The following is a 20,364-nucleotide window of genomic DNA, read 5'->3' on the forward strand; positions in this document are numbered from 1 at the left end:
AGTGTATGTTTTTCTAGGACAATAATATAACCTGAACAGCTTGAAGCTTATAGGTCAAAACTGAAAACTGCATGCGGCTGACGATCTGCTGCTTTCAGAAGATCATTGAGCCAAATATATTCATGGAAAATGTAATTTATTCAAAACCAGGCATCTTGAAGATGACAAAAATCACTAAATCCTCTCTGCTGCTGAGTATACATTAGAAGAGATCTTGAAGCCCCGTTAAAGCACTAAAATGTCGTAGGTGAAGACAACCAGGCTGCTAAAATACTCCACGTTTTCCTGGATCAACAGGATGCGTAAAACATTCATGGTGTGAGATGAGCTGGACGGGGGAGTGTGGACATAGACTCACAGTGTCTCCAATCTTCAAGTCGGCACACTTCCTGAGGCCTGGCAGCGGTTGTCCATCCTGGCAGGTGGCGGTGAAGGAAAGGCTGATGTCCTCCGGGTGGTCCCACACTGTCAGCTCCACTTTAGAACGGATGTTCTGAGGAGAACACAGCCAGGAGGACATATAGTTTGTTGGTACAGAGGATAAAGGTTTTCAAATGAGATTACTTTTATTGCACAGTAAAAGAAAACCTTTCAGGCTTTGCTGCGACAGCGCACCAGGGATTTCTAGCAATTATCATTGTGAACATACAGTAAACCCTCTTCAGTGATGTCTCCCAGATAGAAATCTATATATTGAAACCACCTCAGTCTGTCTTTTCATGCATGCGACTCTGCTTACATGCATGAACAGAGTGGAAAAGAGCGAAACATAGGGAATGCACTGCCCTGGTTACACACATTTTTATAGTCAGTCTTACCAAAACCACAAGCGCTGTGCATGGATGCAGGTCATACGTGTGTGAATGTGAAATACCATCGATGTCTGCAACGCCTTCTGCATCTGGCTCTGTGCAACATACTGTATGCAGACCCAATCTGCAGTCATTCATGCACATTTATTGTGACATAACTGTGTCAAGGATAAATCAGGATCGTATTCGGTGCACATGGATAAACATGCCCTCCCTCCCTCCCTCACTCACTCTCTCTCTCTCTCAAACACACTTACACTTATTTGACCCTGAACACAATCACAACAAGCAGCAGCTTTGTGCCACAATCAAACTTGGGGGAAAAATGAGTTGGTTATACAACGTAACCTCGCAGTATTTGGCAAAGCCTATCTAACTAACAACCCCAGCGTGGTGGATATAATGTGGCAGCTGGAATGTTAATAAGACCGTGAGTCAAAGCGCTTCATTCAAGCTCACTCCCACACGCTGAGCACGTCAAGTCTGCGTTTGACACAAGTTTCTGTCCCGAAGAATACACCGCCACGGGCCAAAACAAGATGCCGTTCCTCCTGACTGAGGCAAGGAAAAATCTGAACAACCACACAGGAAAACATTTAGGGAAAGGTTGACTACATGCGATCGAGTTCTTTGGTTTCAAAAAGCACAAAAAAACAAAACAAAAAGGTTTTTAAGGCAGGCGATAAGATGAACATCAGGGATCAGTTTAGAGGCCAGACAGAGGGGGGGGCGGGCTACATACCAGAGAATAATGTGATTCATTCATTACCCAATACGTTAAACATTATTAGTTCATATGTGTCTATTAGTAACACTCATCTACATCTAGCTTATATTCCCACCACTGTTTTCTTTATTCCTAAATTGGCCTGCTTTAAGTCACCTATAATCAGTTCAAACTCCTGCATAAAGACATCTTAAAGCCATTTAAACCTCCATATAAGAGCTTTAATAAACTAAATTGAATTCTGTTGATATACAGTACCAGTCAAAAGTTTGGACACGCTTTCTCATTCAAGTGAATGGGAAGGTGTGTCCAAACTTTTGACTGGTACTGTATAAGTTCTAACTAGACCAGAGATCTGAGCACTACCGGTGTGTTACATCATCATCATCACAAAACAAAGAACCAAAGTTCTTCAAAGCGCGGGATGATTAGCTGCTGCAGCATCAAGCCTGAAGTGAAAGGGGGGAAGAACTGGAGGACAGTGAACCTCCTACTGTTGGACTAAGTGAAGCTGCCGTCACTGTTTTTTGCGATTTATAACCAGTAACAGATTGTACATTAGTCATTCAAAGTGTATTACAGTAGCATCGATGCTACTTTGCAAAAATGCATTTCACTGGCTCCGACTCTCAAGGTTTAACTCAGGTAATGATATTATTTTTGCCTTCAGCGCAGCTCTCCCAATACAAGGCTACAATTAATGATTATTTTCATTACTGATTCATTTTTGCATTATTTTGTCAATGACTGATCAATCATTTGGTTTAACAAAATGTAATAAAATAGGAATAAACTCTCATCCCATTTTCTATGGGTCGATGTCTTCAAATTGCTTGTTTAGTCCAAACCCAAATATATCTGATTTATTTTATTTATTTATTTATTTATTTAAAACATGGAATATTGTCTGTTGACTAATCAATTAATCAACTAAATTTTTATGCATTATCCTTAAAAGAAATAACTGTTGGAAAAAATCTAAATGGCTACAAAGTCAGCTGTTAAAACCACATTCACGTTGCTCCACCGAAATGAGAAAACCAGCTTTTGTGCAACCAGCCATGTCAGCTGGAGGCTCATTAACTGTCACAGTAGTGGGAAACACTTTAAAGAATTTCCCTCCATTTTCCTCCCCCTCTTCTTATCTTTCTTCTCAAAATCCATCTGTGTTGACTCTCTCACACACAAACTCATAAACAGGAAACTGACAGATATGCCGGCACAGATTTTCTTTACTCACATTGTAGGCATTGATGATCAGCTGAATGACATTCTTAGAGTCCTGGTCCAGGATTTCTACTGTAGTTCCAGGTATGAGTGCAGTAAAATTCTTTTGAAAGACATGAAATAAAAAGAGATAATATTTGTTGTTTCAGTTCTACAGAAATGGGAAAAGTGTTTGATCTTTGAGCCACAAAGACAAAAAGGGCAAAATTAAAGTACCTTATAAATAACGTAAAGCCGTTTTGTCACTGCAAAGATGAGAAAGATGTTATTTTCCGCCAGTTTCTCCCCCAGAAGTGCCAGAGAGGGATAGTCCTGTAAATAGAGAGAGAAAACATGGGGAGTTATGGGTAGTTATGTCCACATATGCCGTATATAGTAAGGAAGCTACGCCAACGGATGTGGTTGCTGTTCTGCCCCCAGTGTTGTATTTACATTGGTCTGTCTGCTGACCTTTTGACACCGGAGTTAAAGCTGGTGTGGTTTCTTCTTTTAGGCAAGATCACATTTCAGTTTCACAAATAAAGAAGTCCGCTAGAAGTCCAGATTGCAGTGAGAGATGTGGTTATTGTGACTGGACACAATTCAGTAAATACTGAGATTTCTGTTTTAGATGGACCAAGAAAAAATACTTCCAGTGATTTGTATCAATGGTCAAACTCCAAAAGAGAAATGGGGAACAGTTTGACTGGATTCTATTTCTCCATCTCTTCCTGGGGTCAAAGTATTTAGGAATTATAGGGCAGAAGTCCAAGATAAATGTGTATTCAAGATAAATTCTCTCCTTTAACAAATATATTTCTATACTGTAGCTCTTGTATGATAACACTATCGACTAGTCTTTTGAAATAAGGAAAATAAACCAGGAAGACATTAAATGGGAGCACGGTGCCATTCATATGATATTAATCCATTTTTATTGCATTAGTCCTCTGGCTTCTTCAGACCTTGTATAAACTAATCATGTGTCAAAGACATTCTTTGTGTGATTTACTGCATCTAATTAAAAAAAATCTACTGGCTCCTGATTGGCGTTATATCTCATATCAAAACTATTCTTTGGTATCTTAAGTGTCAGTTGGAAGAGTTTGGTTGATATGTAGGTGAGGTATGTACTCTTGAACTGTGTATTTACAAGTCAACGGTTTCTGTGGTTTTACTAGGCAGCCTCCAGGTGTTGAAGTGTGTATTGGTTCCTCCCTCGACAATTACTACCAAACACTGTTGCTATTAATAAGCATTTGTTGTTACTCAAGTTGCCTGGTTGAACAAGAATTCGAAAAATGCCTCATTTTACAGTACGTAGAGGTGTAGTCAGCGATTCTAATCCAATACGCAGCTATTGTCTCCTCATTGTCCGCTAGCTGTCCGTTCTGTGTGTGCGCTGAAAAAAGTCCGATATTCATACACAGCACAGGTTCTGTAAATGGGAAACAAACAAAGTGGTTCGGTCCGCGCCACACAACACTTATTGCGGCCAATCGGCGGGGAGCGTTTGCCCTGTAGCTGACATGAAAACTGTTTTGGTTCTGTTATATTTCTTCTGCCGGTCAGCTCAGTGAAGGCGGTTTGTCCGGCAGCTGGCCTCTCAGCTCCCCCAGAAGCTGCAGCTGACAGACGGTTGCTTCTGTGGACAGAGATGCTGAACGAAGGTCGAGTGAGAAGTGGAGAAGCTGCAGAAAGGCGGAGCGCGTGGATGGACATGAGACAACATTTTTCTCCGCTCGTGATAATGTGTGGGAGGAATAGAAGGGTCTCTCCAGCTGACGCATCGCTCTGGATTCTGCCATATTTGTTTTATGGTCAGCTAGCTCAGATGTTAAGTGTCGTTGCCTTGGCAATGCACGTCAATAAATTTTGGGGGCTGAGGTATTTTTTTGTTAGTTTAGTTCAAATGTCAACAATCTTGCTCCAGAATCACTGACTCCACCTTTAAGCTGAACTATACAAGTCTTTCTTTGGAATAAAAACTAGAAAAGTCCCTAAATTCCAGGTTTTAAGTTTCTTGGGGAAGCTCCTCTTACCATCTTAGTTGAAGCACTGTACTCGTTCTTATTGAGGTGGCACTGTCCATCATGAGGTTGGACGAGGCCTCCCAGCCTGCCGTCCAGAGCAAGGTGTGGCACGTCGTCTGTGGCAAACACCAACAGATGGTAGGCCTCCTTCCTCCAGCCTATCTCCTCCTGTTTACAAGGCATAGTAGGTTATGACACACAGGAGATGTTTTTTGGGATCCTTCTCACAACTTTATTACTATTACTTCGGTTTGGTTGGTAGGATTACACTAAAGGATGATCTGGAAATGTGATTAGAGCAAATATGGTGGGAGGCATTCCTAGAATAGATGATAGAAACAATATATCTGCACATGTGTAAATCTATTTTTATTTCACTAAAAGCAAATTCTGGACACTTTACCACTTACCACTCTACACAAGCATGGGAACCACTGATCCAAACACACACAAAAACAGTGAAAGTGTAACAACAGCCAGAGCTTTCTGCAGCAGGCCCAGGCATTATCAATAGGAAACAACAGGCAGCAGCAGAATGAGCGTTTCACATAGTGCTGACTAATGCCTGACACTAAAGAAACATAACATTTCAACCAGTGAGGAGTAGGTTATTAAAATTCCATTGTCCATTATTTAACCTGTACAGTATACAAAAGGGCTGTGAGAGACGTCCCTATCAGAGGCTTCTATGACTGTTTGAGGCGGAACTATAGCAACTATTCAGCTAAGAAGGAAACATGTCTGAGAAGGCTGGACTGTTGGACTGTGTACCCTTGGTTTGACGTCTACTGACGACTATTTCCTGTTGTTGAGGTTATACTGTACAAAGGAAGCAATTACGTTGCAAGGAGACCAACTGTGTTCAACTCATAGAGAAGGCAAGAATATTAAAAAGTAATTTCAACAAAGAACTGAAGTACAAATAATTTCCCGCAGGATTCTCACTTTGTCATGATGATAAATCATAACAGTCTGCTTCAAGCACTCCCCTCCGTATGGATTTGAAGATCCACACGAGCATGGCTATTTTAATAATTAACTCATCTTCTGCTTTATCTCCTAATAAAGCAACTAACTTAAGTCATATTCATGTTGAAACCCTTCATATATAACGGCTAACCTGACTTACAGTATAAAATTAGAATAGCCCAGATCAATCAGGCTTTCGGACAGCACCAGCCCAGCCTCCTAGTAACTAGTGTGTGTTTGAAATAGTGCAGCTCGAGTAAATTACAAGGCAGGAGCTACTTGGAGGGAGTCATTCTCTTCCTGTTGAAAACAATTAAATTGGCGGAGGAAAACAGGGATATGACTGGGCCTGCGAGTGACTCGTCCTCATGTTTAACCAGCTGCACCAGACTGCACTTCCTGTCTATCCCCCCTGGTGCTTTTAATTAACAGGCAAATAGGCCAGTTGCTTGTCAAGGGGGGAATCTCAGTAGTTTCATAGGAGCTTTTCCCTCCAACTGAACTAAATGTGTGCTGTCACTGACTGCAGTCGGGGGTCATCTAAAAGGAAGCATTGGAAGAGGGCGTTGACTAAGACAACTCAATAGTGAATGAATAAAAAAAGATTAAAAAAACACTTGTCACCTTACAAACAGCAGCCTGCAGGATGGCGTCAAATCCGCCCTCTGGCGCATCCCGGTTGCGAGACACCATCTGCTTCTGCACCTCTTCATTGAAACGGTCTACTTTGTCGGTCAGCGAGAGGATGTGGCGGAAACCGAAGGAGGGAACGCAGTTGGGGAACAGTTTGTATCTGTGAAGGGTGACAGATAGGAAGAGATCCAGACATTTCCTCGGAAAGTCACATCAGGACAATATTGAAAGGAGCAAAAGGCCTTGTATACGCAAAATGATAAAAGTTGACCAGATTTGTATGAGGTTAATGAAACATTTGCATCAGTCCTAGCAGGATTATTTTAACGGGTCAGTGACTGTACATTTTGCTTTGACAGCAGCTTAAAACGCAAAATCCATTTTTAAAGATCCAGTTGCTCTAAATGTAGGCCGTTCTCTCATTTTGTATTAATGGAGTGAGCAATGGCAAAAGTGGGCTGGGGCTGGGGTCAAAATGTCGTCATCTATCCCTTTAACATTTTCCTGCCGTGCTCCAGTGTGTGTGACTAACACACACACACACACACACACACACACACGCATGCACACAACACAGGCCGTAACCTAGATGAGAAGTGATGCGCGATGGCGGACAGCGAGTTAGTGCAGTGCGGTCTCACCTCCGGGGCAAACATCGTGTGCCACAGCTTTTTACCATCTATCTGTTCTGCTCCCTTTCAGTTTGCCCGCATCAGCGAGGCTGAGGAGTGTGGGAGGAGAGGGGCCATTTTGAACTCTGCTTTATCAAATATGAAAAATCTCCAATTGCAGAATATCTGACTATATATAATTCATGAATGTGCAGAAATAGAATGTGTGGGCTTAGAGTAAAACATTATTTCAGGATTTCCCTTTCATTTGCTTTGACACATTTACATCAAGAGAGAAGAGTTGTTAAGGTTCATCTCACATACAGTCTTGTACAGTTTGTTTAGTTGAGCTACATTTAAATTGGGCTGGTATACCAATAATATCAATCTATCCATTTAGACTTTGAATCCAAAAGTCATCAAGGCACAATCCCATTTAAACCGTGCTGTAAATCCTGCTGCCACTACCCACCCATTGCACGGATTCTCCTGATACTTGGGTGATGTGTAGGAGAAGGGGGAGATGTTTTTGTCCACAAAGGAACCGAAGCCCAGCCTGAAGTTGCTGGTGAGCTTGCCCATCTCCAGGGCCAGCTTGGTGCCAAGGTTACGGATGGTGTCCAGATCGTCCTTCATGGAAAGGGAGAGGTCCATCAGGTAGTAGAGATCCACTGGGTAGTCCTCCACCGGCCGCACTTGCAGCTCAAACCATGTTTGGTCCCCTGGGTGGCCGGTGGAAAGAATCTGTTAGCTCACTCAACCATCATTTTTAAGCATGTGAGCTGTTTATCCCAGACTCTCTATGTTTAGACTATTGGAACTACTGCATACCTGGTCGCAGGCTGAGAGAGACCTTCTGAGGCATAATCTGGACGACATCATACTGGGTCGACCCTGATCCTTTAGAACTCAGCGGCCTGTTCAGCAGGACAGAGAAGCTGCTGGTGGGGTATTCGATGAACCTCCCCTCACAGCCCCTCTTCTGCAGGTTTTGACTAAAATCGCAGCGTGATGTCAGAGTCCGTCCCCTCAAAAAATTCTGAAGTAAGAGAGCCACAAAACTTGCATCACTGATTGTTGTAACTCATAAAGAAACAGCAACAGTAAAATGTAATGATACATGCGGACCACAATAAATCATGTCACCACTGTGGAAAAGAAATATGTACGCACACTCATGCATGCACCCCTTCTCTGACTCCGTGCAACACCGTGCCTGCAACTGTGTATCATTCCTAATAATAATGTGACAGATAAGCTGTACCTCTTGTGCGCACCAGGCGCAACTGGGGTGAATTAGGAGGCATTCTTCACAGGATGTAGCGCTGCCACTCATACATATGTTGAGACCTGAGAAAAAAAAAAATCATACAGTGTGACATTTACAATGCTGAAACTGAAATGGAAGAACAATCACTACTGTATTTCTGTTTATTATTATTTCAGTTTTATTGACAATGTATCCGAGAGGTGTTGATTCACCTCTGTGGTCATGTTAGTAAGTGTTGTTGTATTGGACTGCATTATATTGATTTAGACACGATCTTCCAATATGAATACAGTTCAATAAAAACATCACCACATAACACAGCTTGACAAAAATGACCATTGCTCTTATACAGTGCCAAAAATAATTTAAAATGATAATATTCACAAAGATAACATGCATTCACAGCTGTTTCTATTTTTCTGGTAACCCGATGCGTTTGTGACACTATAGTGATTTTTTTTCTAACTAATAGCATTTGATCACTTTCATATTCCCTTGATATTAAGACCTGTGGAGAGCTGTAAAGCCTATATGTGCAGGACATTTTAAAACTGTATTATACAGTACAAATTCTTTATTTTTAAAATGTAGCATTTGCATGTCAGTAAAAGTGTTTCATGGATAAAATTATACATAGATATACATCTCATAGCCAGGTCTCCTTCACTGTAAACTGTCAATAAACAAACAATCAAACGTCTTGTTTTTCTCGCCTCCATGTAGCACCAGTTGACAGTGGCTGTGAACGTGTGTATAAGCTCCAAACACAGGCTTAGTGTGTGATGTCGTTGCAAAAACAGGCTGACAGCAGATATTCGTGATATTTTTTTTTTTCCAAAGCAGGCATCATGGCTTTGTCCTACCTCTGGCAGTGTGCAGAAATGTTTCCAGAAGCATGCAGCATACAGCCGCTCGCCACATCCACGTCCCCGGGCTCCACATGGTGTCACTCGGCGTGTTTATCGACGCTATGTGAAAAGATTTCTCTATTCTTAGTTGACACAGATCCTCTCACTTTACCATCAGACCTCTGGATTTAGTCCAGATGATCAGAGCAAACCACAACAGTACAGTGTGCTCAAACCATCTCAGCTCCACTGAAGCGTTTGTTTTCTGCTCTTAATGAAGGCTCCGTGTGAAATCAGGGACAGTCTTCCATTGTTTTAAGCTGTGCAGAAAGCGAGCGTTCCTCAGCGTCCTGTTGATCTGCTTGTTGAACTCAAGACGGATGAGTTTCTGTGTTTGGACGCCTCTGCAGCCTTCCACGTCCTGACTACTTCACCCATAGCTGCCAGCAACTCCAAGACTTCTCCGTCGATTTCATGTTCCGGTCCGATACGGTCAAAGTCTGTGCAAAGATGACGTGGAAGAGAAAACAATAAAGGTCATTAGATCAAATAAATACACACAGTTCAAGCTCTGGTTGTCTTTTTCAGATTTGAGTGTTGCTTGTTCGGTGTCCGGTTTGAGTCCCAGCTGGAATCTCCGCCCATTCCCAACTAGGGATTACATTAACCCCTTCACTGCTTTGCTGAACAGTCGGCACCATATTGTGGTTAACACCCGCACAACCTGCACCCAGTTGTTGCGGACACCTAGTGGTGGCCCTCATGGACTGGTTCAGGAACTATCAGGCCATCGACAGCAAAATCATTAGCAGCTCACTTTCCCTGTTTGTTGATACATCCTGGCACTCTAAATCAACAAGCATCGTAATGCAGTAAGATGATATTTTGTACAGTCTTATAGAAGTTATTTACCACTGAACCCCTAAACTGAAAATTCAACATTTTAAGTTTCATAGCTCTCTTCTCCTCCTGATGGCCGGCGTGTCTACAGTAACATACCAGTTTAGCTTTTTCAATCCAGTTAGGACTATGTGTCAGACAGCTGTTGGCTCAGACACTGTGAGAGGGGCGCACATAAAGCTGAAGATAAAACCTTTTAATGTATATCCTTTTTATTTAGAGGACATAAAATACAAACAAAGCTGCTGCATTTACAACTGTATGCAGACATTAACACCACTTTAGATATCTAGATATAAACTAATTTAACTGCAGAATCACTGGCAGAGGAGGGACTGAAACTTGAAATGTATCAACTTTGCAAGACACAAAAAAACCCCTTCACCAAATAACAAAAACAATCTGATGCTACCTGGAGTGAACACAAACATTATGGGGAACTGTAATAAAGTTTTTTGAACAGCTTTTTTAAGAGCATCTTGACTTTCTTGGCAAAAGGCCAAAACAATTCTACCTCAGCTGAGGTTTACATTCACTTCCTTTTAGATTAATTGCTTCTCCTCTGTGTTTGGAATATATCAGTTGTAAAGAAAAACTTCAGCTGTTCTAACACATAACTTCCACCACCCACTAAAAAACAACAAAAACTCGAGCGTAAAGCACTGCTTCCTCATAACTGTGTGGCACTCGCTGGCCTGGTCAGAAGGTCGGACGTCATCTCCCTGATGGTCCTGAGGGGCAGGCCGCAGAGGATGCCCTGGTGCTTGGTCCTCAGTTCTATCAGAGCATCCACAATCCTCTGCCTCCCAATGTCTGGGTGGCGCTGTGTCAGCTGTGCCATCAGGGTATCGAAGCTGCCCATGGTGCCGTAGTGTTGGGGCACACAGGTTCCCTTTGCTGTGGGGGAGATGCAGACCACCTTCCTGTTCTTTAAACTGGAGCTAAGCGGAGGCTGAGTTATCAACTGGAAGAGAAGACAGAACAGATTTTTCTTGACAAAAGAGCAGGAAGTTAAATCAATCCCATATCATAAAAACTTGTACAGTTATTTACATTTTCAGGATTATGTAAAATGAATAAACTAATCTTCAAGGCAACTATTTTATTTTAGCAACTTACAATTATTTTCATTATCAATTTATAAGCCCATTATTTTCTCAAAGAATCGTTTTGTTCATAAAATGTTGATGAAAAACAGACAAAGGTAATGTCTTCTTTGTTTAGTCTGACCAAGTCCAAAACCCACAGACATTCAAATTACTATCATATGACTAAGAAAATTAGCTAATAATGGTTGAAAAAAATATTACTACAATAGTCCTGATGCAAGATGCCAGAATTTTTATTTCATCTCCTCTTCCTGATCATTTCCACCAATGCTCATCAGTTTCTATATGGAGAGGACGACATTAAGGACCTATACTCCTCATATTCTCACCTGTCTTTCAGTGCTGCTGGAGTCAGTCTTGGAGGTTTGTGGTTTGGTGGGGTCCTGTAAGGACTCAGGCTCACTGATGGAGGCTGAGGCCTGGCCCTGACTCCCTGCTGTGACCCTGTTGATGTGCTCCACATGTAAAGTATGGCCCTGCATGCTACAGCCATTCAGATCTGTCACCGCACCCTCTGCAGACTGATGGCCACTTACCATCACTATGGCAACTCTAGAGAAAGCAGCCAGTGAGAGACAGTTGTTACACATAAATTTGACGATTTGGGAAGAGAATCGCTGTTGTGACATTTATTCTTGCAAATATGACAGCTGGATGAGGAGTATAACATAGATCACTGAACTTCACAGGAAATAAAACCTCACACGTAGTCGAAACCGCAGCATATTATATATAAACACTGCTTAATGTAATAACTCATGAATCTAGAAGAAACAATAATGAACGATAAACAATGGTGATTTAATAAGTAACGTGTGTTACATTAGATGTTCTCACATAGCAGAGCAGAGGCTCACCTCAAATCATTCTTTAAAGTAGAGATGCTGACTTCAGAAGCATGGTATTTCTCAAACCACAGCATCACATCACTCTGGCAAAAACAAAGTTTTATTTAAAGCCTGCACTGCCCTCTGCTGGCTACAATACATAAAGGTTAGACAATCAACATTACAAAGGGAGAATTTTTATTTCCAATATCCCACATATATCAATATTTAACTAGATATGACTTCTTTGAGATGGTATTGTTGTTTTTTAGCCCTCAGAAGCAGAAATGTGTGGACTCACCTCAGTCACATTACTGGGCAGGTTGGACACACACAGTATCGAGCTCTTGGTCTCCTCACTGGCTGATTCTGTGCTTACAACAACAGAATCACCAGGAGAGGATTTAACCAAATATAAATTCAAAGTGAGCACGTTTGCACCTGTAAGGCTTTAGCTACATCCACTGACTGCGTACCATCTCTCTTATCTTTTGACTCCTCTGAAATCTCGGCAGCTGCTGCAGGCTCCAGGTCTTCCTCTGCGTCGTACCATGCCTCGCTCATGTTCAGCTCTTCGCATGCACCTGCAGCCCACAAAGAATGGCACACAACCGACTCAAACAACCACTTCCAGAGTAATAACTGAAAAAAAAACTTGAAAGATGCTTTTGCTTACTTGTCTGCTTTTCTTCTGTCTTGTGTGCATTATAAGTCGCACCCCTTTCTTGGGGGACTAGAGTGACAGCTCTCCTGGATTTGCAGCTGTCCTTTATGAGCTGGTTAGCTGAGTTTTGCTTCTGCTGACCATCCTGCAGAGAAATCAACCGAACACTGGCACTGTTCAATCTAAAATCCAAACTGGGTTCAATTAGCAGCAATAAAGCAACAACAAGCAGCTTAAGGATTTAGTTTTAACAGAACTCTTGACACCTCAGTCTGTCAGCACACCTGGCAGCCATTGTTGTTTTCACCATCAGAATATCCACTTCCTTCACTTGGTGTTTTATGTTTCCATGTCTGCTGAGAGTTCCTTCACACAAGATAAGATAATGTTACAGCTTCCAGCAGGTCAAAGGCCAAGTCTGCTAAACCACTGAAAAGGAATAACATTTGACATTCATGCATGTGCCTACATACCATGATGGAGCATTTCCCAGCACATCACCAATGATCTAAACAGGGACAACAGAATTAGACAATTATCAAATCTGTGGTTAAAATATTTGATATCACTACCAGTTTTAAATATGTGGAGATAACTGGGTTAGTAGAATCTTACCTGTGCAGGGATGTAACTTGCTCCTTTGATTATCTTCTCAGAGTCAACAGAAAGAGGCTTAAGCTGCTCCAGAGGAAACCCTGCCAGGATCTTATCCCTCATCTGATTATAATCACATTCCAGATTTTGCAGAACAGTCACAATATTTGCAGGAGGGTCCTTTGGCCTACAGTGAGAGTAGAATGATACAAGTACATACTAGTCACCAAGTTTATATTACAAAAATCCATCTAGATAAATCTATTAAATTAGAGTTTGACAACCATTAACTGTCTTGGTGGAAGAGCAACTTCTATACTGAAAGGAAAACATGTAAAATCTGACCAATATAGATTCATGTCTCCATGCATTGGGGGAAGTTGACCTCCCTCAGCAGAGGTATAGAAGAGTCTCCAGCAGTGCTGTCTACACATGCTGTACTGCAGGGCCAGGAGGCACAGCTCGGCTTGTTGAGCACGTTGGATACAGTCACATTCCTTTCTCAATTTGCAACCGTGACTGGACAAAAAAATAAATAAAAAATATTAGTTCTAAAACTGTTGAAGAAATTTCTTGGGAACAAATCTAATCTCTGATGTTTTGGTTTGATACATCACCTTTTAGTTTTCTCTTTTTGCTCTGTCGGTTTCTCTTGAGCCGTCTTGAGTTTGGTAAATTCCTGAAATGTTATAACAGTCGTGTAATGTTTTGCTAGAAGCAACTCATAACATCAGTTCTCTGGTTTCACCCTTACCTCAGCAAGATAGTCCAGATCAGCCATGTGGACCTCAGTAATGACGTGCTTGTCAGCTGTTGCTGGATCCTCAGTTTGGGTGAAAGCTAACACACACTCAGTCAGCTCAGTGCCGACCATAACGTCACAGGTAGGAACACAGGGCATAGGGGAGATGTACGTCTCTACAGTGTTCATCTTCATAAGAGACTGATCAGCCTTCAGGGTCTCGCTGCTGGCTACAGGTGCTTCACTGTTAGCAGTGAGTGGACCTGAGTGAACGCCGCTGGCAGGTGCATTCTGACCTTCTCTGGGCAGACAGGCGAGGATACTCTGATCTTCCTCCATGATGCTATGGAAGTTGTCACTCTGATCTTCAAAGCTTGAGCTAGCTTGATCATCATCCACAGTGTACTCACTACCATAGACCATGTAATTCTGACACCCTTTGTTTGAGCAGTTGTCCTCTACTGGTTGCACAGGAATCTCCCTAGTGGAGGAGATTCCCTTGAACGCCAAAACAGAGTCGTCCTTTTCTGGCTCCCCTGACTGGACAACGCTCTTGTCATAGTACTCTGTACCATCCATTCGGATACTATCCAAGCTGTAGTATTTAGAAGGAGACTCTTTCTCAATTGTTGACCATTCAGACCTGCAACATGAAACAATGTTGCTCATATCAATATGAAATCATCTTACACAATGAGATCATCCATGTGTATAAACAGACACCAGAGCTGTGAAATCAAGTGAAAACAAATGACATATCTTTTGTAGTAGGATGTGGTTTACCCTGGTTCATCTAGATATTAGTGCTATACTAGTTTTCACAGGGATGAATTACAATGACAGCTTATGATTTCCAGATAGACCAGTCAAAAGTTTGGACACAACTTCCAATTCACTTGAATGAGAAAGTGTGTCCAAACTTGTGGCTGGTGCTGTATGTATATGTAAAATGTAGATTAAAAAAAGAACTTAGGTGGGCATGGTTAAGCTTAAACTACAAGAAATAAATACATTACATGGTGTCAGGCATAATATGCATACTCACTGTAACTGACTGATTTCTGCACATGTGAAGTTAGAACTCTGGACTTGTGCCATTGAAATCTGGCTCCTGAGCTCAGGCTTTCCTCTCTGTCTGCATCTCTCCAGCTCCACGTCCAGAGAGAAGCTCGCCATGGCTGCTAGATCCTGGAAAAAACCCTGTATTATTCTTCTATTTGCCAGAAAAGGTAATTATACAGTATATTACAACATGAAAACAGTTAAGGACTATAATGATATTATACCTTTCGCTACTCAATGCATACACAGAAAAAAACAGTTTATACCCTCACTTTGTGTGTCTTCTGATGGCTCTCTGTGATGGGGCAGTTGGAGGCTGTTTGGAAGCCATCTTGCAGGTGGACTATCTGTTTCTTGGGGCAGATTTCCTCATGTGGCTGTTTTTGTGATTGACCCCTGCTGTTGCTGCAGCCGAGCAGGGCTAAATTCTCCCTCAATTTGTTGGGAATCATCTCCTCCAACTCTAGATTTCTATGGGGCATGTCTTGCAAGAGGAGCAAACAAACAGAACTGAAGAAGTACAAAACCCAAAAGGTATTCAGTCAACGATCATAGAAGACAAAGAAAAGTAGAAAATATTCCCATTTGAGGAGCTAAAAATCCTGAAAATCTGCCATTTTTGCTTTAAAAAAAAAGAAAAAGAAAAAAAGAAAAAAAAATCCACAATCAAAATTGTTTGTGATTAACTTTTGTTGATAGACTAATTGATTAAACAACTAATAATTTCAACTCTAATCTGATTCATCCAGGTAGGGCAATGTCAAGATGTAATGATTTATCTGCTGCACTGAAGATGTACACTTGTCATATAAGAGACAGAATTTTTTATACTGATGACTCACAACAGGACATGTGGCCTGGCTACCAGTTCATGCATCAATACCAGTGTTTCCTCTAGGTTGACTGCTTTGGTCTGGCGGGTTGGGGGAGGTGGGGGTGAACAGCCACACATTTCTCTGTTCTCTATTTCTATGTTTAGTGTCCCATTATTGCTAACTTTGGTGCTAAACGCCCTTCACTTTTCCAGCACTTGGCCAAACAGCAGATGTGACTTTTTGTGGTCTTGACAAGTTGCAACATTTATTAACTGACACACGGTAGCCTGTACTGCCCTGTTCCTTAAAAGGAGCTACGCACAGAGGGTGACTCACAGAACAGCGCTGCACAGAAGCTCCAAAATACTATTGATTTCTTCATGAATTGATATCTGGCGTTATTTTTGGCAATTAAAAAAAAAGTTATATATATATATATATATATATATATATATATATATATATACACATACATACATACATATATATATATATATATATATATATATATATATATATATATACACACACATATATATATATATATATATATATATATACACACACATATATATATATATATATAAATCCCTTTACAGTCTGTTAGATGGTTTTGTTTTATCAAAACCATCACTGGCAGTGCATGAGACTTGCATATTACCACATCTGTACTTTTTTGCTCCTGATGTTCCAGATCTGAGAACAAAACAGAGTTTCAACAATGTATTACTGTAAAATGATGAAGCCTTGACTCATGTAATGTATAACACATGTAATGTAGAGTAATCAATTCACTGTATTGAGACATACGTGTGCTTGTTGGATGTGATGGTTGGCTGGGCAGGACTGTTAACTCCAGTGTTATCTGCATTGGTTGTAAATGAAAACTGTCATTTTTTCTTATTGAACATCTGCTAATAAAAGGTTATAGCAGCTTAACAGACTTACACTTCACATAAACATGATGCCTAGACAGTTCCAGGGCAGGATGTCTTTGCAGAAACTGGTATAAACCTCCATCATCTATGAGAAAGCAAAGCAATCAAATTTAAAATTTGGCTGAAATAAAACTCACACTTCTGAAAACACACAAACCACACACTTATTTTCATTTCATTGCTCATTCCCCCTTTCCTCTTTCTACCATTGCACTCCTATTAAAACCCACATTAGCAGTGCTCAATATTATTAGTTCTACCATGTAGCAGTCATAATAATCTTGTCTCAATATGCAACTGACTGTTTTTGTTTTATTTTGTTCTGTTATTTATTGTCTTCTGGCTGTAAACTTGTCATCAGCAGTTCAGGTTTTCACAAACTTAACATGAATTGTCCAGTTAATATTTAGCTCTTCCTTTTTTTGAGTTTATGTGTGTTATGTGTATAACCCACATTATGTTTACCGTTTTGCACAACAGAAACAGACCTTGTATGATCTTTCTGTCCTCTGGAGACAAACCAAGATACCAGCCCAGCAGCTTTTGGTCAGTTAACGCAAGGTAGTGATGATCTTCCACCAAATCAAACACAGACCTGTAAGATGAACAATAGCAAAAGAACAATAGCCCTATAGGTTAGCAAATCAATTTTGTTATCCAAAGATGTTCGGGCAGAGAGTGTGAAGATATAGCTCCATACCTGTCCAGAAAGAACTTTCTGTTCTCTTCTGTTGATGAAGAAACCAGTCAGATGAATGAATGAAATCTGGTCAATGATTTGTGTTATTAATTGTTATTAATAACAAGGATAGGTTCACAATTTTTCATGTCTGTCTTAAAGCAATAGTCGGGTAGGTGCCCATATGAACACTGGAGCAGATATTTCTTACATTAATCATTCCTGTCCATACTGAGATTTCCTTCCACAATCCAGTTCTCACGTTACCGTGCAAAAATATAGTTATCCCACAATTAATCTTAAATTAATGAGGATTCCGCTGATTTAAGTAAAGTAAATGGGTATAATGTTAGTCTTTTATTAAGTGCGAAAATCCCTCTTGTGTAAACAGTCGTCTTGTTTAAGAATGACAGTGTATTTGGGGACTTACTTGGACTTGGCTTTTCAATCACTGTATTGTAAAAACAGGGTATCACCCGCGAAGGCACCACCACGCCCGTATAGTCACCCGTGAAGTACGAGGGCCTGGGAACAGTCACCTCGTAGGGTAATGTGAGTGGGCAGCAAGGCCACGCTGTCTGAAAAGCAGTCATGGGTTAAGTGTCCGAATAAAGTCGTTTGAGATTTGAAATGAGCAGTCGTTGAAGTCGACAGAGTTAGCAACACAGTATGACCCCACTGAGACTCAAAAATGAACGTTAACAGTTAACGTTAGCTATGCTACACAACGGTTAGCTAACGTTATGCATGAAAGATAGCGCCAAACAAAAAACTAACTAATGTTGAACGCTTGTTACCTGTAGTGTTAACATATACACTTAAATACACGTATTTACAAGAAAAGGCGAAAAAGAGACCAAATATCTGCCTTCTGTTTCTTTCAGTTTCAATGAGTTTACCCCTTTAGACGTGGTGGTGAACTAACGTTAACTAGCAATCTGCATGATGCCTCGCAAATCTGCCAAGTTGTTTTTATTAGTAACAACAGAACCTTATTTTAAGGGTCTGTTCACCCAAACTATAAAGAAAAAACAATTCTCACTTCTGTTGAGTGGTATCTAGCCATGCAGCAGGTAGACTTGGCTTAGCCTAGTTTGCCAACGTTTGGGGATAGCCGCCTCAGAGATGTTTGCCTCTAATACGGTACCTGTTGCAATGGATGTGAATGTTTGCAGGGCTCACGTTTACGCTATTTAAACACATCTTAATAGAAACACTCCCTGTTAACCGGGGGTGTATTCATCAGCATCGCTAATGAAATCTGCGCTTAATTGAAAAAGTTCGGTTTGAATTAACGTCGATTTTCAATTAAGGTTCAAGCCGTTCAATTAACGCAATTTAGCAACTTAGATTGTAGATGATTGTAGTAAAAACGCTGATTAGATGGTTGTAAAAGTCGAAGTATGGCTATTTTGCTGGATGGCAAAGTGGCAGAGTCTCTCAGACTGAATAGACTGTAATGACCAAACTGAATGAATGTTTTAAGTCAGCAATGAATGGTTGTCGCTAATGTGATGCCTATTATCACTGATCACTAACACAACGCACATGTAGAGATGATCAAGGTTTATGGTTTTGTTTTAGTTGTTTTTGTCAGTTTGTCATATTAACTGCGTCACTCTTCTTTTCCTTCAGTTCTCTGGTTTCAGACACTGCAGCAGCGCCCCTGAACGCCCCCTTTAAAGCGATCGGACAGCGACACCCAGACGCAGCTTGGTGCAACTACAGCTACAAAAACAAAACAGAGCCAAGTCACAGTTCCTTTTGTTTTTATTATTTCACGCCCGCTTTGACTATATGAACGCAAACAACGCCAATAAAGCCCCTTTGAATTGAATATTGAATTGATAGAGAGAGAATACAGGATTGTGCACGAATGTCCCTGTTCCCAAAAGAAATTTATCAAAAACACAATTAGTTTTAATTGCCAGTTAATTTACATATATGTACAGTTGATTATATATATACATATACAGACGGATGACAAAGAAGAAGATAATCAATGCCAAGGCTGAGGAACACCATTCTTTCTACAGATATTCCCTCATTTGGTGTTTTGGTGATGGTGGTGGAGAGCACTGTCTAACACGTCAGTTCAAAATCTCTCATAGGTGTTCAATTGGGTTGAGATCTGGTGACTGTGAAGGTCATAGCATATGATTCACATCATTTTCACACTCATCAAACCATTCAGTGACCCCTTGTGTCCTGTGAATTGGGGCATTGTCTTCCTGGAAGAGACCACTCCCATCAGGATAGAAATGTTTCATCATAGGATAAAGGTGATCACTCAGAACAACTTTGTATTGATTTGCAGTGACCCTTCCCTCTGAGGGGACAAGTGGACCCAAACCATGTCAGCAAACTGCCCCCCACAGCATAACAGAGCCACCAGATCCCCTCGCTGTAGGGGTCAAGCATTCAGACCTGTACCAGTTTTTCCTTCAATTTGTCACCCGTCTGTATAGATTTCTACACATACATCTCATTACCTTTAAAACATATAAAAATGTCTTTATCCTGAAACTGGATTGTTTGCCCAGTTTTCCTTCTTATATAATGCTGAACATCCACCCAAAATATTCTGGTATACACACAGTGATAAAACGAATTGCAAGAATATTCAATATCTCTAATGTCTTTTTTGCTGGATATATCTGATGCAAAATTTTATCACCTTTATCTTTATTACTAAGACAAAATTTGTCCCCAACTAGCCACATTTTCTGCCAATTAATTTCTCCATAAAGCAAAGCCCAAAAGAATCTTCCTGAGTTACAGCTTGTATGTAATTCCTGATGTATTAATTCAAGCATTTATTCTCAGTAATGTGATCTTCCCCAAGGAATAAACACTATTAAATGGATCTATCAATGACGCCTCAATTACTGAACCTCTAAGAAGCTGCAGCACAGCCCTTGGCAA

At 40.8% G+C, this 20,364-nt stretch overlaps 2 protein-coding genes across 6 annotated transcripts in view; both read right to left on the reverse strand.

Annotated features, from left to right (window-relative positions):
• The window catches only part of itgb5 (integrin, beta 5), a 42,396-nt gene extending 32,287 nt beyond the window's left edge, over positions 1-10,109 (reverse strand). The window contains exons 1-9 of the mRNA XM_044365220.1: positions 9,125-10,109; positions 8,256-8,341; positions 7,823-8,030; positions 7,464-7,713; positions 6,372-6,540; positions 4,788-4,946; positions 2,983-3,078; positions 2,780-2,869; positions 359-493 (exon numbers count right to left, since the gene is read on the reverse strand). Of these exons, the coding sequence (XP_044221155.1) occupies positions 359-493; positions 2,780-2,869; positions 2,983-3,078; positions 4,788-4,946; positions 6,372-6,540; positions 7,464-7,713; positions 7,823-8,030; positions 8,256-8,341; positions 9,125-9,203 (1,272 nt within the window). The 5' untranslated portion in view covers positions 9,204-10,109. The remainder of the gene's footprint in view (positions 1-358; positions 494-2,779; positions 2,870-2,982; positions 3,079-4,787; positions 4,947-6,371; positions 6,541-7,463; positions 7,714-7,822; positions 8,031-8,255; positions 8,342-9,124) is intronic.
• Positions 10,110-10,208: 99 nt separating this feature from the next.
• On the reverse strand, positions 10,209-18,619 carry rbm44 (RNA binding motif protein 44). Of its 5 annotated transcripts, none has more exons than XM_044365216.1 (21): positions 18,482-18,619; positions 17,870-18,017; positions 17,461-17,488; positions 17,249-17,355; positions 16,771-16,845; positions 16,633-16,687; positions 16,484-16,518; positions 15,280-15,491; positions 14,991-15,133; positions 13,958-14,588; positions 13,821-13,882; positions 13,549-13,722; positions 13,225-13,390; positions 13,083-13,117; positions 12,894-12,975; positions 12,622-12,754; positions 12,422-12,529; positions 12,247-12,314; positions 11,976-12,049; positions 11,448-11,670; positions 10,209-10,973 (listed from the first exon to the last, which is right to left on the reverse strand). In XM_044365216.1, exons 1-21 carry the CDS (start codon positions 18,503-18,505, stop codon positions 10,680-10,682), a joined length of 2,877 nt encoding a protein of 958 aa, XP_044221151.1. In that variant the 5' UTR covers positions 18,506-18,619; the 3' UTR covers positions 10,209-10,679. The 5 variants fall into 5 exon arrangements, with proteins under 5 accessions (XP_044221151.1, XP_044221150.1, XP_044221152.1 ...); XM_044365215.1 differs by having other exon boundaries at positions 15,274-15,491; XM_044365217.1 differs by lacking the exon at positions 18,482-18,619 and adding an exon at positions 18,237-18,406 and having other exon boundaries at positions 15,274-15,491.
• Between the last annotated feature and the right edge of the window lie 1,745 nt (positions 18,620-20,364).

Source organism: Thunnus albacares, chromosome 11, assembly GCF_914725855.1.
Source record: "Thunnus albacares chromosome 11, fThuAlb1.1, whole genome shotgun sequence".
Lineage (NCBI taxonomy): Eukaryota > Metazoa > Chordata > Actinopteri > Scombriformes > Scombridae > Thunnus > Thunnus albacares.

Bases quoted from the DNA above. Each gene is read 5' to 3' on its own strand.
- rbm44 (XM_044365215.1), bottom strand. From the start codon at position 18,505: ATGGCTAGATACCACTCAACAGAA. The intron at 18,018-18,481 runs GTGAGAATTGTT...ACTGCTTTTCAG, and splicing joins CTAGATACCACTCAACAGAA to ACAGCGTGGCCTTGCTGCCC. The intron at 13,723-13,820 runs GTGATGTATCAA...TTTTTTGTCCAG, and splicing joins CAAAAAGAGAAAACTAAAAG to TCACGGTTGCAAATTGAGAA.